This window comes from Pelecanus crispus, chromosome 2, assembly GCF_030463565.1.
Source record: "Pelecanus crispus isolate bPelCri1 chromosome 2, bPelCri1.pri, whole genome shotgun sequence".
Classification (NCBI taxonomy): Eukaryota; Metazoa; Chordata; class Aves; order Pelecaniformes; family Pelecanidae; genus Pelecanus; species Pelecanus crispus.
Window position 1 is genome coordinate 1,603,347 of NC_134644.1, and position 16,639 is coordinate 1,619,985.

Below are 16,639 nucleotides of genomic sequence, written 5' to 3' on the forward strand. Positions count from 1 at the left end.
TCACACGGCCGAGGTGACGTCCCCCGGGCCCGCCAAGCGCCGGGCGGCGTCGTGCCGGCCGATGGCGGCCAGGGCCTGGCACAGGGCCTCCAGCGTGGCCCCCTCGGCGCCCGCCCAGGCGCTGAGCAGGGTGCGGGCGGGCGCTCGGCCTCGGCCGAAGGCGCCGATGGCGTCGGGGCCGAAACCCAGGCGGGCGGCCAGGCTGCGCCAGTCCCCGCCGGGACCCCCGCTCTCCAGCAGCCGCTCCAGTTCCTCCTGCCGCTGCGGCGGCACCGAGCTCAGCGGGTGCCCCTCGGGGCGGGGGGCTGCGGGGGAGGGGGGGGGTGTCAGGGTGGGCACCCCAAATCGCTGCCCGGCGCCCGGCGGGGTTTCTGTGCCGGAGGTGTCGCCGGCTGCCGGGGGAGAGAGACTTACCAGGGTAGGGGTGCTCCCCGACCCCCATTTGGGTGCTCCCTGACCCCCATTTGGGTGCTCCCCAGGGTATGGGTGCTCCCCGACCCCATTTGGTGCTCCCCGACCCCCATTTGGGTGCTCCCCAGGGTATGGGTGCTCCCCAACCCCATTTGGTGCTCCCCGACCCCCATTTGGGTGCTCTCTGACCCCCATTTGGGTGCTCCCCAGGGTATGGGTGCTCCCCGACCCCATTTGGTGCTCCCCGACCCCCATTTGGGTGCTCTCCAGGGTTATCGGTGCTCCCCGACCCCATTTGGGTGCTCCCCAACCCCACTGGGTGCTCCCCAACCCCCATTAGGGTGCTCCCCAGGACATGGGTGCTCCCTGACCCCCATTTGGGGGCTCCCCAGGGTATGGGTGCTCCCTGACCCCACCCAAGTGCTCCCCAACCCCATTTGGGTGCTCCCCGACCCCCATTTGGGTGCTCCCTGGGACATGGGTGCTCCCCCACCCCATCCAGGTGCTCCCCGACCCCCATTTGGGTGCTCCCCAGCCCGTTTGGGTACTCCCCAGGACATGGGTGCTCCCCAACCCCACTGGGTGCTCCCCGACCCCCATTAGGGTGCTCCCTGGGACATGGGTGCTCCCCCACCCCATTTGGGTGCTCCCCAACCCCATTTGGGTGCTCCCCAGGGCATGGCTGCCCCCCCAACCCTGTTTGGGTGCTCCCTGACCCCCATTTAGGCGCCACCCGACCCCATTTGGGTGCTCCCCGACCCCCATTAGGGTGCTCCCTGACCCCCATTAGGGTGCTCCCCCACCCCATTTGGGTGCTCCCCAGGGCATGGCTGCACCCCCCCAACCCCATTTGGGTGCTCCCTGACCCCCATCTGGGTGCTCCCTGATCCTTGTTTGGGTGCTCCCTGGGACATGGGTGCTCCCCCACCCCATTTGGGTGCTCCCCAGGGCATGGCTGCCCCCCCACCCCCATTTGGGTGCTCCCTGACCCCCATTTAGGCACCACCCGACCCCATTTGGGTGCTCCCCAGAGCACCCCAACCCCACCCAGACGCTCCCTGGGGCACCCTGACCCCCACCCACCCAGGGGGGTGCCCCAAAACCTGATGACATCGGGGGACAAACCCAGCCCCGGGGGACGGTTTCGGGTGCCCCCCCATCGCTGGGGGCGGGGGGGTGGGTGCTCACCCTTGCCGGGTTCCTGCAAGCCGTGGGCGTCGAGGAAGACCCCGCCGTCACCGTGGAGCTTCTCCCCCTCGGGCGACGTCCCCAAATCCCCCGCCCGCGCCTTGGCCAGCTGCTGCTTCTGCCTGCACGTGTGCCAGCTGCCGGCGGGGCGGGGGTCACCCAGGGAGCCCCCCGCCCGCTGCCGCACCCCTCCCACCCACCCCCCCACCCCAAAAACCTACCACTTGAAGGCCACGTAGGCGAGGAGTCCCACCACCACGGCGGCCAGGAGGGAGCAGTAGACGGGGATGATGTCCTTGCCGGCGGGCTCGGGCGGCACCGACGCGAGGGTGGCGGGCGAGGGGGCCCCCGGCCCCCGGCCCCCGGGGGGGACCCCCTGCGTGCGCCCCAGCTCCTCATCTACGGGGGTTCTGAAAGGTTAGGGGCACCCCCCGGGGTGTGGGGGGGTGGGGGGGGTCTCCCCCCGGCGCCCGCCACCGCCGCCTCGGTTTCTCCTCGCGAGCGGCGCCCGTGGGTGCGTTGTAGGGTGGGGGGGTCCCAAATATGTTGGGGTGCTGCAGTGTGGGTGGGGGGTGTCGTCCTCCCCCCCCCCCCCCCCCAATTCACGGTCCCCGCTGTGATGCTCAGCACCCCCCGCCCATGGGGAAACTGAGGCACGGTGAGGCTGGTGGGTGACAGCGGGGGGTGTCGTCCCCCCCCCCCAATTCACGGTGGGTGCCACCCATGGGTGCAGAGGGTGTTGGGGGGGTGCAGGGCTGGCAGCGCCGCTCACCCCCGAGAAGGTCCGGTCGGGGGGGGGGGGGTGCTGGGGGTGCAGGGTGGGGGGGTGCTGGGGGGGTGGGTGCTGGGGGATGGGTGTTGGGTGGGTGCTGGGGGGGTGCAGGTAGAGGGTGCTGGGGGGGGGTGCGGGTAGGTGGGGCTGCTGGGGGGTGCTGGGTGGGGAGTGCTGGGGGGTGGGTGTTGGGTGGGTGCTGGGGGGTGCTGGGGGGGGGTGGGTGCTCGGTGGGGGGTGCTGGGAGAGTGCTGGGGGGGTGGGTGCTGGGGGGGACCTGGGTGGGGTGGGTGCCAGGTGGGGGTGCTGGGGGGGGTGGGTGCTCGGTGGGGGGTGCTGGGGGGGGTGGGTGCTCAGTGGGGGGTGCTGGGGGGGTGGGTGCTCAGTGGGGGGTGCTGGGGGGGTGGGTGCTCAGTGGGGGGTGCTGGGGGTGGGTGCCGGGGGGTGGGTGCTCACCGCGGGCGCAGGGCTGGCAGCGGGTGTCGGCGAGGCTGCAGGGCTCGGTGACGCCGAAGACGGGGGGACAGGGGGTGCAGCACCCCCCCGCTGCCGCCGCCGCCGTCCTCCCGCACCCCCCGCCCCGCCCCGGCACCTATGGGTGGGGGGGTCCTGCCTCAGTTTCCCCTCGAGGCTGAGGACCCCACGACCTCCCCCTCCACCCCACTGCAACCCCCCCCCCCAAGACCCTGCTGGGGTTGGGGACCCGGAGCACCCCGTGCCGGGGGGGGATGAAGAGAGTGGGATGACGGCATAATGAATTAAAAAAGAAAAAAAAAAAAAAAGCAAGAATAAAGCGAAACAAATAAAATTGAGAAATCAAATGGAAAGGCTGAAAATAAAAGTAAAGAATCACACGGGAAATAAAAATAAACGTGAAATAAGAGCTGCTGAAACGAGATGAAAGGGAAAGAAAAAGCCATGAAACGAAATGAAACGAAATGAAGTGAAATAAAGCGAAATAAAGCAAAAACATATGAAAAAAAAGTAAAATAAAAGAAAAAGAAAACGAAAGGAAATAAAAATAAAATGATCTGAAGTAAAAGAAAAAAAGAGGAAAGAAAAGGAAGTAAAAGAAAAGAAAAATAAAACGAAGTGGAATAAAAGGAAAGTGGAATAAAAGGAAAAATTAAACGAAGGAAAAGGGAATAAAGTGAAATAAAAGAAAAATTAAACGAAGGAAAAGGAAAGAAAGTGAAATGAAAGAAAAATTAAACGAAGGAAAAAGAAATGAAGTAAAATAAAAGAAAAATAAAATGAAAGAAAACAAAACAAACTAAACCAAAGCAAAATAAAATAAAATAAGCCGAAACAAAACAAAATAAACCAAACGGAGATACAACAAAAAGACCCGAACCGAAGGGAACCGGAGCTCCCCGGGGCAGCGGGCGGCCCGGCGGGTCCCGGGCGGCTGCGGGGAGCCCCGTCCCGTCCCGGTCCCGGTCCCCATCCCGGTCCCCATCCCGGTCCCGTCCCCGTCCCCATCCCGGCCCCGGTCCCGGTCCCCGCCCCGCCCGCACCGGGCAGAGCAGCAGCAGCGGCGGCAGCAGCAGGAGCCGCAGCACCGCCCGGCCCCGCCGCATCGCCCACACCCGGGCCCGGCCCCGGGACCCGCTCGCTGCGCTCCGATCCGCTCCGATCCGCTCCGAACCGCTCCGAACCGCTCCGAACGGCTCCGAACGGCTCCCGATCCGGCTCCGCCTCGGTTCGGCTGCGCTCGGCCCGGTTCGGCTGCGCTCGGCTCGCTCCGGTCCGCCTCGGCGGGGCTCGGCGCGCCCGCGGGCCGGGCAGGGCGGGGCGCTCCGCCATTGGCTGAGAGCGGCGGGACGGGGCGGGGTTTGGGCGGGGCGGGGCTCGGGGCCGCCCCAGGGTCCCGCTGCGGGTCCGCCCCGGGGCCGGGGGCTCGATCGGGGCCGGGCCGGGGGCACCGGGGGGGACGGGCACGGGGGGGTCCCGCCGCCTCCCCACGGCCTGCGCCCTCCCCGCCCCGGGGGCGAAAGTGCCTGGGAACGGGAAAAGCGGCGATATTGGCCCCGGTGTGGGCAGGGGGTGCGGCTCCCCGGCGTGGGTGCAGGGTCTCGGTGTGCGCGCACAGGCTCAGCGTGGGTGCAGCACCCCAGCATGGGTGCAGGATCCTGGCGTGGGTGCAGGAGAGTCTCGGCGTGGGTGCAGGGTCTTGGTGTGGGCGTAGGGTTTTGGCGTGGGTGCAGGACCTTGGCACGGGTGCGGGGTCTCAGCATGGGTGCAGCACCCCAACATGGGTGCAGGACCTCAGCGTGGGTGCAGAGTCTCAGCGTGGGTGCAGAGTCTCAGCGCGGGTGCAGGGTTTTGGCGTGGGTGCAGGACCTTGGCATGGGTGCGGGGTCTCAGCGTGGGTGCAGCACCCTGGTGTGGGTGCACAGGCTCATCGTGGGTGCAGGATGTCGACATGGGTGCTGGACCCTGGTGTGGGTGCAGGAGAGTCTCAGTGTGGGTGCAGGACCTCAGCGCGTGTGCAGCGTCTTGGTGTGGGTGCAGGGTTTTGGCGTGGGCGCAGGACCTTGGCACGGGCGCAGGGTCTCAGCATGGGTGCAGCACCCCAACATGGGTGCAGGAGAGTCTCAGCGTGGGTGCAGCACCCTGGTGTGGGTGCAGGGTCTCAGCGTGGGTGCAGAGTCTCAGCGTGGGTGCAGCACCCTGGTGTGGGTGCAGGGTCTCAGCGTGGGTGCAGGACCTCAGCGTGGGCGCAGGGTTTTGGCGTGGGTGCAGGACCTTGGCAAGGGTGCGGGGTCTCAGCGTGGGTGCAGCACCCTGGTGTGGGTGCAGGAGAGTCTCGGCGTGGGTGCAGAGTCTCAGCATGGGTGCAGAGTCTCAGCGCGGGTGCAGGGTCTTGGTGTGGGTGCAGGGTTTTGGCGTGGGTGCAGGACCTTGGCATGGGTGCGGGGTCTCAGCGTGGGTGCAGCACCCTGGTGTGGGTGCACAGGCTCATCGTGGGTGCAGGATGTCGACATGGGTGCTGGACCCTGGTGTGGGTGCAGGAGAGTCTCAGCGCAGGTGCAGGGTCTTGGTGTGGGCGCAGTGTTTTGGCATGGGTGCAGGACCTTGGCATGGGCGTGGGGTCTCAGCGTGGGTGCAGCACCCTGGTGTGGGTGCAGAAGAGTCTCAGCGTGGGTGCAGGAGAGTCTCAGCATGGGTGCAGGGTCTCGGCGTGGGTGCAGGGTCTCGGCGTGGGTGCAGGGTCTTGGTGTGGGCGCAGTGTTTTGGTGTGGGTGCAGGACCTTGGCATGGGTGCGGGGTCTCAGCGTGGGTGCAGCACCCTGGTGTGGGTGCACAGGCTCATCGTGGGTGCAGGATGTCGACATGGGTGCTGGACCCTGGTGTGGGTGCAGGAGAGTCTCAGCGCGGGTGCAGGGTGTTGTTGTGGGTGCAGTGTTTTGGCATGGGTGCAGGACCTTGGCATGGGTGTGGGGTCTTAGCGTGGGTGCAGGACCCAGCATGGGTGGCGGACCTCGGTGTGGGTGCAGCACCCTGGTGTAGGTGCCAGGTCTCGGCGTGGGTGCAACACTCTGGTGCAGATGCAGCACCCTGGTGTAGGTGCAGACGCTCAGCATGGGTGCAGCACCCCGGCGTGGGTGCACAGTCTTCTTGTGGGTGCAGGGTCTTGGTGTGGGTCCATGGTCCCAGCATGGGTGCAGGATCTCGGTGTGGGTGCAGGATCTCAGCGTGGGTGCAGCACCCTGGCATGGGTGCATGGCCTCGGCGTGGGTGCAGGACGCTGGTGTGGGTACCTGGTTGTGGCGTGGGTGCAGAATCCCAGTATGGGTGCAACGCCCTGCTGTGGGTGCAGCACCTCGCCATGGGTGCAGGGTCTCAGTGTGGGTGCAGAATCCCAGTATGGGTGCAACGCCCCAGCATGAGTGCAGCACCTTGCCACGGGTGCAGGGTCTCGGTGTGGGTGCAGCACCCTGGCACGGGTGCAGCACTCCGGTCTGGGTACCTGGCCTCAGTATGGGTGCAGCACCCTGGGATGGCTGTGCAGCCTTGGCATGGGCGCAGAGTCTCACCGTGGGTGCAGGTCTCGGTGTGGGCGCAGAGTCTTGCTGTGGGTGCAGAGTTTTGGTGTGGGTGCAGGGTCTCCCCATGGGCGCACGGTCTCACCGTGGGCACAGGGTCTCGCCGTGGGCGCAGGGTCTTGGTGTGGGCGCAGGGTCTCGGTGTGGGTGCAGAGTCTCACTGTGGGTGCAGGGTCTCGCCGTGGGTACAGAGTTTTGGTGTGGGTGCAGGGTCTCGCTGTGGGTGCAGGGTCTTGCTGTGGGGTGCAGAGTCTCACCGTGGGCGCACGGTCTCACCATGGGCGCAGGGTCTCGCCGTGGGTGCAGAGTTTTGGTGTGGGCGCAGAGTTTTGGTGTGGGCATAGGGTCTCACCGTGGGTGCAGGGTCTCGGTGTGGGTGCAGAGTCTCACCGTGGGTGCAGGGTCTCGCCGTGGGTGCAGAATTTTGGTGTGGGCGCAGGGTCTCGCCATGGGTGCAGGGTCTCGCCATGGGCGCAGGGTCTCGCTGTGGGTTCAGAGTCTCACCGTGGGTACAGGGTCTCGCCGTGGGTGTGGAGTCTCGCCGTGGGTGTAGAGTTTTGGTGTGGGTGCAGGGTCTCGCCATGGGTGCAGGGTCTCGGTGTGGGCGCAGCACCCCAGCAGCTCCCTGCTCTCCCCCCTGCCAGCCGTGGACAGGGTGCCAGAGCTCCACCACCTTCCCCTCGCTGCGGACGTAGCAGACGGGCGCGTGGTGGTGGTGGCGCAGGCGTGCGGTGGGGAGGGACGCTGAGCCAGGTGTGGCGGGGCGTGGCGGGGCGGGTACTCACGTGGAAGGGGATGAGCACCAGGATGGTGCCCAACGGGAAGCGCCCCAAATCCAGCCGGCCGTGGATGGCTTCCACCTGCCCGTGCTCCTGCGCCGGCCCCACCAGCCTGGTGGGACACGGCGTCACGTCCCCACCCCGGGGTCCGTGTGCCCCCGCACCCACACCCATAGAATCATGGAATCATGGACTCGTTCAGGTTGGAAAAGACCTTTAAGATCATCCAGCCCAACCATTAACCCAACACTGCCAAGACCACCACTCAACCAATTCAGGGGAGAGGAATAATCTCATGTTTCCTGGCTTGGGGGCTGGATTATTTTTTAATGAAAGTAAAACCAGGAATCACTAAGGTTGGAAAGGATCTCTAAGATCATCAGCCCAACCATCAACCCAACACCCCCATGCCCACTAAACCATGGCCCAAAGTGCCACCTCTGCCCGTTTTTTGAACCCCTCCAGGGATGGGGACTCCACCACCTCTCTGGGCAGCCTGTTCCAATGCTTGACCACCCTTTCCATGAAGGAATTTCTCCCAATATCCAATCTAAACCTCCCCTGGCGCAGCTTGAGCCCATCTCCTCTCGTCCTATTGCTGGTTCCTTGGGAGAAGAGCCCGACCCCCCCTCCCTGCCCCCTCCTGCCAGGAGCTGCAGAGCGATCAGGTCTCCCCTCAGCCTCCTCTTCTCCAGGCTGAACACCCCCAGCTCCCTCAGCCGCTCCCCACCAGCCCTGTGCTCCAGACCCTGCCCCAGCTCCGCTGCCCTTCTCTGGACACGCTCCAGCACCCCAATGTCCTCCTTGTGCCGAGGGGCCCAAAACTGGACACAGCATTCCAGGTGCGGCCCCACCAGCCCAAGCACAGGGGGACAACCCTGAGCTGAGGGTGCCCCTCCATGGCGGCGCAGCCCACGGGCACCCAGTCCCAGCTGTGGCCCACCCACAGTCCCCCAGCAGCCAGTCATGGTAGGGATCATGAGGTGAGGACACTGATGGCCACCTCCTCTGGGTGACAGGAACGCAGCAGGGTCTGCTGAAGGTCTGGGGGAAGCAGGTGCCGGGTTGGGGTGCGTCCCACCCTGGGGGGGGGGGTCACACCAGGGTTTGAGGGGGTCCCCCCGACCCACTCACTGTAGAAGAGGTCATTGCCCAGGTGGAGCTCGGTGAGTTGGGCCATCTCCGGCACCGGGCGGCTGCAGGACCAGAGGTGGGTCCCTCACCCTTGGGTGCCACAGGAGCAGGGCCAGAGGTAGATCCATCACCCCTGGGCACCATGAGAGTGGGAGCAGAGGTGGGTCCATCACACTTAGAGGCCACAGGAGCAGGAGCAGAGGGGGGGGTCCATCACCCTGGGAACCACAGGGAACAAGACCAGAGGTGGGTCCATCACTCTTGGGTGCCATGAGACCGGGAGCAGAGATGGATCCATCACCCTTGGGTGCCACAGGAGCAGGACCAGAGGTGGGTCCATCACCCCAGGAACAAGACCAGAGGTGGGTCCATCACCCTTGGGTGCCATAGGAGCAGGACCAGAGATGGATCCATCACCCTTGGGTACCACAGGAGCAGGAGCAGAGGTGGGTCCATCACCCTTGGGTGTCACAGAAGCAGGACCAGAGATGGATCCATCACCCTTGGGTGTCACAGGAGCAGGAGCGGAGGTGGGTCCATCACCCCTGGGCACCATGGGAGCAGGAGCAGAGGTGGGTCCATCACCCTTGGGTGTCACAGGAGCAGGACCAGAGATGGATCCATCACCCTTGGGTGTCACAGGAGCAGGAGCGGAGGTGGGTCCATCACCCCTGGGCACCATGGGAGCAGGAGCAGAGGTGGGTCCATCACCCTTGGGTGCCATGAGAGTGGGACCAGAGGGGGGTCCATCACCCCTGGGTACCCCAGGAGAGCGACTGGAGGTGGTGATGCCCCAGGGAACCCCAAACGTGCCAGGGAGCTCCCCCCCCAAATGTTCAAGGGAGCCACCCAGATGAGGCAGAGCATCCCCCCCCCCCCCACCGCGGTGTGCCAGGAGCACCCCAGGATCCACTGGGGAGCCAGCCAGATGTGCCTGGATGCCATCCAGATGTGCCAGAGACCTCCTCAGATGCAGTAGAGAGCCCCCCCAAACACTCAAGGCATGTCACCCCCCCAGATATGCCAGAGCACCCCTCCAGATGTGCCCGGGACCACGCCCAGATATGCCCGGGCTTTTCCAAATGTGCCTGAGACCCACCCATATGAGCTGGAGACCCCCCCCCCCCGCGATGTTTTAAAGCACTCCCAGATGTGTCTGGGAGCCCCCAGATGTGTTGGAGACCCCTCCAGATGGTTCTGGGGACCCCCCCCCAGATGTTTATGGGAGTCCCCAGATGCATAAGAGACCACCTCCAGATATGCTGGAGACGCCCCCACGTGTCCGGGAGGCCCCAGATGTGCCGGAGATCCATCCAGATGTGCCTGGGACCCCGCCAGATGTGCCAGCACACCCCCAGATGTGCTCGGGAGCTCCCAGATGAGCCTGAGACCCACCCATATGAGCCGGGGGTCTCCCCAGATGCGCTAAAACATCCCCAGATGTTCCAGGGACCCTCTGTGATGTGTCGGAGCACCCCCAGATGTGCGCAGGAGCCCCTAGTTGTGCTCCTGCACCCCCCAAAGTATGCCAGAGCACCCCCAGATATGCTCAGGAGCCCCTCAGATGTGCCAGGGCACCCCTAGCTGCGCTGGTGCCCCCCCCCAGATGTTCCAGGGCACTCCCAGATGTGCTCAGCACACCCCCAGATGTGCCAGGGCACCCCCAGATGTGCCTAAGCCCAGCCCCAGATGTGCCTGGGGAGCAAACCCCCCCCCCCCCAGCTGTGCTGGAGCACCCCTAGCTGCCCTAGTGACCCCCCTCCAGATGTTCCAGGGCACCCCCAGTTGTGCCCAAGATCTTCCCAGATGTTTCCAAGCAGCCCAGATGTGTCCACCCCCCCCCCAACCAAAAGCCACGTGGCAATGGTGGGGCTGTGCCCCTAGACAATTTTGGGGGGGGGCAGCCAGGGGACGGTCACCCCCCTCTCCCTGGCCCCTCTGGGACCGTGCGGTGCATCGGTGTGGGTGGGTGGGAAGGCAGAGGACCCCCCCCCCCCCCCCCCCATTTTTTTTTGGGGGGGGGGGCAGCAGGTTTCCCTGTGTGCCTCAGTTTCTCCACTGCAAAAAGGTGCCAGCACCCCCAGGATGGGTCCCCGGATGCACGTCCCCATGCGCAGGGGATGGGGGGGACCCCACTGCCCCCCCTCCAACACACCCCAGCAGGAATTATCCGGCCGCAATTCCCTCCAGGATGCAAAAATTCCTGCTGGGACAAAAGGGGTGACGAGGGGGAGGGCTAATGGCAGGGGTCACAACCGGCCACCGAGGCCACATCAAAGGTGACCGGAGTTGCTGGCTTCCTCCGCCGCCTCCCCGGGCGGGCTTTGTAGGGCCCCCTTTTATGGGGGCCATTGGCATTTACAGCCGGCCGCCGGGGACTGATGGGGCGCTGGGGGGGGCACCCGCACCGGGGGGGGTCCCCAAGTCCCCTCCACTCTGTCCATCCCTGGGTTTGGGACGCTCACGCCGTGACAAAGTTGAGGGCGATGGCGTGGATGGCCGGGACATGGTGGCAGCCCTAGGCGACCCCCCCCCCCCCAAACCAATGTCACCCCCTCTGGTGCCTCCTCGGCGATGGCCCCGGCTGGGGACGTGGCACCGGGGTCGGTGGCTTGTGACCCAAGAGGAGGGCCCACGCGTGGCTTGGGGGTGTGGGTGCTGGGGTGCGGGGCTTGGCGGGGCGCTTTGGTGGCCCATGTTGGGTGAGACGGTGGGGCTGGGGGGGCATCACCCCCCCGTGGAGCATCCTGCGTGGGTGAGGATGGGGTTTGGGGGGGTGGTGGGGTGAAATGTCCCATCCTGGGGGCTTTGGGCCACCTCTGCCCCATGGAGCACCCTTGAAGAATGACTTTTTTGGGGGTGGGGGTCTTAAATGCCCCATGCTGGTGGAGCTGGGGTTTTGGGGGGACCTGGGGCATTGCCCCCCATGGAGCATCCTGGGGTTGGGTGGGTGAAGATGGGGTTTGAGGGGGGGCGGGGCTTAAATACCCCATCGTGGGAACTTCTGGGGCACCTCTGCCCTGTGGAGCACCCTTGAAGAATGAATTTTTTTGGATGGAGCGGTCTTAAGTGCCCCATCCTGGCTGAGTTGGGGGCTTGGGGGAACACGGGGCGTCATCCCGCATGGAGCATCCTGGGTGGGTGACGATGGGGTTTGGGGGGGTGGTGGGGAGTGAAATGTCCCATCCTGGGGGCTTTGGGCCACCTCTGCCCCATGGAGCACCCTTGAAGAACAACTTTTGGGGCAGGGTGGTCTTAAATGTTCCATGCTGGTGGGGCTGGGGTCTTGGGGGGGACCTAGGCCATCGCCCCCCATGGAGCATCCTGGGGTTGGGTGGGTGAAGACGGGGATTGGGGGGGGGGGGGGGCTTAAATACCCCATTGTGGGGGCTTCTGGAGCACCTCTGCCCCATGGAGCATCCTTGAAGAATGAATGTTTTGGGGCAGGGTGGTCTTAAATTCCCCATGCTGGTGGGGCTGGGGTCTTGTGGGGACCTGGGGCATCACCAAGCATGAAGCATCCTGGGGTTGGGTTGGTGAAGACGGGGATTGGGGGGGGGGGGGGGGGGGGGGGGGGGCTTAAATACCCCATTGTGGGGGCTTCTGGAGCACCTCTGCCCCATGGAGCATCCTTGAAGAATGAATTTTTTGGGGCAGGGTGGTCTTAAATTCCCCATGCTGGTGGGGCTGGGGTCTTGTGGGGACCTGGGGCATCACCAAGCATGAAGCATCCTGGGGTTGGGTTGGTGACGATGGGGTTTGGGGGGTAGGGGGGCTGTCGAGGAGCAGCTGGAAGTTTCGGAGGTGCTGGGGCAGGGCCACTGGGGACAGGGACACCCGGCACTGGGATCTACGGGAATGGGAAACCTTGGACTGGGAGGACTGGGTCACCCGGGATCCCTGGGACAGGGACACTGGGAATGGGGCCACCTGGGACTGGGACCCCGGGCCCAGGGACAGGGTCTCCTGCTGGGTTGGGGACCCCCGGGCCCGCCGGCGGGGTGACCTCGGCGTCCCCCCCAGCCCCTGGGGCACCCACCCGGGGTGATGGTCCCGGCGGCACTCCCAGCACCCATCCCTCCCCCTGCCCACCCATCCGTCTGTCCCTCTGTCTGGCGCCTCGGACACTCCTGGCTCGACTCCGGTGGCCCCACTGGTGCCTGTTCCGTGGGCAGGGGAGGACACGGGGGGACCACCTGCCAGCTCCTCGGGGACAGCGGCCAGCCACGGAGCCCCGTGCCTGTGAGGGGCCCAGGAAGGGCAGCCGAGACCTCGCATGCTCGTGCTACGTGTGCACGGGGCCGCTGAGACCTGCCGTGCTCGTGACACGCGGGCGTGCGGCTGCTGAGACCTGGCACGCTTGTGAAATGTGTGCACATGGCTGCTGAGACCGCCCCCCACTCATGACATGTGTGTACACGGCCGCTGAGAATCCCCCACACTCGTGACACGTGTGCACACGGCTGCTGAGACCCCCCCATGCTCGTGTCACGGGGGTGCATGGCACCTGAGACCCCCCACGCTCGTTACACACGTGTACATGGCTGCTGAGACCCTCCACGCTCGTGACACGTGTGCACACGGCTGCTGAGACCCCCCCCACGCTCATAACACGTGGGTGCATGGCTGCTGAGACCCCCCCATGCTCGTGACACACACGTACACGGCTGCTGAGACCCCCCACACTCATGACACATGTACACGGCTGCTGAGACCCCCCCATGCTCGTGACACACGTGCACGCAGCTGCTGAGACCCACCCCCACTCATGACACATGGATACATGGCTGCTAAGAACCCCCCACGCTCGTGACATGTGCACACTGGTGCTGAGACCCCCCCACGCTCATGACACACGTGGGTGTACACGGCTGCTGAGACCCCCCCATGCTCGTGACACGCGTGCGTACGCGGCTGCTGAGACCCCCCCCCCTCGTGACACGCCTGTGTACGCGGCTGCTGAGACCCCCCCCATTTGTGACACGCGTGTGTACACGGCTGCTGAGACCCCCCCCCCCCCACTCGTGACATGCGTGTGTACCTGGCTGCTGAGCCCTCCCCACTCGTGACACGCGTGTGTACGCAGCTGCTGAGACCCCCCACTCGTGACACACGTATGTACACGGCTGCTGAGACCCCTTCCCTCGTGACACGCGTGTGTACACGGCTGCTGAGACCCTCCACACTCGTGACACGCGTGCGTAGACGGCTGCTGAGACCCCTCCCCTCGTGACACGTGTGTGTACACGGCTGCTGAGACCCCCCACACTTGTGAAACGTGCGTGTACGCGTCTGCTGAGACCCACCCACTCGGGACACGCGTGTGTATGCGTCTGCTGAGACCCCCCCACTCGTGACACGCGTGTGTACGTGGCTGCTGAGACCCCCCACACTCGTGAGATCCGTGTGTACGCAGCTGCTGAGACCCCCCCCCACTCGGGACACGCGTGTGTAAGTGGCTGCTGAGACCCCCCACTTGTGACACGCGTGTGTACGCAGCTGCTGAGACCCCCCCACTCGTGAGATGCGTGTGTACGCGGCTGCTGAGACCCCCCCTCATGACACGCGTGTGTACGTGGCTGCTGACCCCCCCCCACTCGTGACACGCGTGTGTACACGGCTGCTGAGCCCCCCCCCCACTCGTGACACGCATGTGTACCTGGCTGCTGAGACCCCCCCACTCGTGACACGCGTGTGTACATGGCTGCTGAGACCCCTCCCCTCGTGACACGCGTGTGTACGCGGCTGCTGAGACCCCCCCTCATGAGACGCGTGTGTACGTGGCTGCTGACCCCCCCCACTCGTGACACGCGTGTGTACACGGCTGCTGAGCCCACCCCCACTCGTGACACGCATGTGTACCTGGCTGCTGAGACCCTCCACACTCGTGACACACGTGTGTACCTGGCTGCTGAGACCCCTCACCTCGTGACACGCGTGTGTACGTGGCTGCTGAGACCCCCCCCCCACTCGTGACACGTGTGTGTACGCGGCTGCTGAGACCCCCCCACTCGTGACACGCGTGTGCACCTGGCTGCTGAGACCCTCCACACTCGTGACACACGTGTGTACCTGGCTGCTGAGACCCCTCACCTCGTGACACGCGTGTGTACGCGGCTGCTGAGACCCCCCCTCGTGACACGCGTGTGTACGTGGCTGCTGAGACCCCCCCCCCACTCGTGACACGTGTGTGTACGCGGCTGCTGAGACCCCCCCACTCGTGACACGCGTGTGTACGCGGCTGCTGAGACCCCCCCCTCGTGACACGCGTGTGTACGCGGCTGCTGAGACCCCCCCCATTTGTGACACGCGTGTGTACACGGCTGCTGAGACCCCCCACACTCGTGACACGCGTGTGTACCTGGCTGCTGAGACCCCTTCCCTCGTGACACGCGTGTGTACACGGCTGCTGAGACCCTCCACACTCGTGACACGCGTGTGTACCTGGCTGCTGAGACCCCTCACCTCGTGACACGTCTGTGTACGCGGCTGCTGAGACCCCTTCCCTCGTGACACGCGTGTGTACGCGGCTGCTGAGACCCCCCCACTCGTGACACGCGCGTGTACGCGTCTGCTGAGACCCCCCCCACGCTCATAACACGTGGGTGCATGGCTGCTGAGACCCCCCCATGCTCGTGACACACACGTACATGGCTGCTGAGACCCCCCACACTCATGACACATGTACACAGCTGCTGAGACCCCCCCATGCTCGTGACACACGTGCACGCAGCTGCTGAGACCCACCCCCACTCATGACACATGGATGCATGGCTGCTAAGAACCCCCCACGCTCGTGACATGTGCACACTGGTGCTGAGACCCCCCCACGCTCATGACACACGTGGGTGTACACGGCTGCTGAGACCCCCCCATGCTCGTGACACGCGTGTGTACGTGGCTGCTGAGACCCCCCACACTCGTGACACGCGTGTGTACACAGCTGCTGAGACCCCCCCAACTCGTGACACGCGTGCGTACGCGGCTGCTGAGACCCCCCCCTCGTGACACGCCTGTGTACGCGGCTGCTGAGACCCCCCCCATTTGTGACACGCGTGTGTACACGGCTGCTGAGCCCCCTTCCCTCGTGACACGTGTGTGTACGCGGCTGCTGAGACCCTCCACACTCGTGACACGCGTGTGTACCTGGCTGCTGAGACCCCTTCCCTCGTGACACGCGTGTGTACACGGCTGCTGAGACCCCCCACACTCGTGAAACGCGCGTGTACGCGTCTGCTGAGACCCACCCACTCGTGACATGCATGTGTACGCGGCTGCTGAGACCCCTCCAACTCGTGACACGCGTGTGTACATGGCTGCTGAGACCCCCCCACTCATGAGATGCGTGTGTACACGGCTGCTGAGCCCCCCCACTCGTGACACGCGTGTGTACGCGGCTGCTGAGACCCCCCACTTGTGACACGCGTGTGTACGCGGCTGCTGAGCCCCCTTCCCTCGTGACACGCGTGTGTACACGGCTGCTGAGACCCCCCAACTCGTGACACACGTGCGTACGCAGCTGCTGAGACCCCCCCAACTCGTGACACACGCGTGTACGCGGCTGCTGAGACCCCCCCAACTCGTGACACGCGCGAGTACGCAGCTGCTGAGACCCCCCAACTCGTGACATGCGTGTGTACGCAGCTGCTGAGCCCCCCCCACTCGTGACACGCGCGTGTACGCAGCTGCTGAGCCCCCCCAACTCGTGACATGCGTGTGTACGCAGCTGCTGAGCCCCCCCACTCGTGACACGCGCGTGTACGCAGCTGCTGAGCCCCCCCCCCATGTGACATGCGTGTCCCACGGCCCGTGCTGGGGTGGCCCCACCCTGCGAGGGCAGAAAGGGCCCCAAAACCCCGGGGGGGGGACACGGGGCCCCCCTGTTCAGCGCGGGGCAGACAGGCACCTCACATATGTTTATTTTCCGTAGATATATTAATTTTTTTTTTTTCTGTAAAAGACCTAAAAATGGATAGAAAAAAAAAAAAAAAAGGAGGGGGGGGGACAACAGACACCGGCCGGCTCCTGGCCGGCGGGCAGGGGGACGAGGCCGCACCCCCCATCCCAGCGAGGGGTCCCCACCTCCTCCTCGCCCCCATCCCTCCGCGGGCAGTGGGGACGCGTCCCCCTAAAACTTGGGGGGGGGGACACACACGGCGACTCCGCGCCCCCCGCCCCGTCCGGGGCTGGAGAAGGCCACGGGGGTCTCCGACCCCCTTCCCGGCTTTGCAGGGCGCAGGGGTCCCCCCACCGTGGGGCGGGGGGGGGCACCCTGGGTGGGTTTTGGGTGGCTTTTGGGTGCCAGG

General features: G+C 65.4%; 1 protein-coding gene across 1 annotated transcript; it reads right to left on the reverse strand.

The window, feature by feature from the left end:
- On the reverse strand, positions 1-11,451 carry LOC142593067 (uncharacterized). The gene is given in 12 exon segments (XM_075706523.1): positions 1-305; positions 1,600-1,736; positions 1,821-1,998; positions 6,925-7,164; positions 7,202-7,311; positions 8,066-8,138; positions 8,141-8,181; positions 8,183-8,243; positions 8,334-8,395; positions 10,571-10,722; positions 10,877-10,944; positions 11,322-11,451. Coding segments are annotated over 12 exon segments (1,557 nt in total).
- Between the last annotated feature and the right edge of the window lie 5,188 nt (positions 11,452-16,639).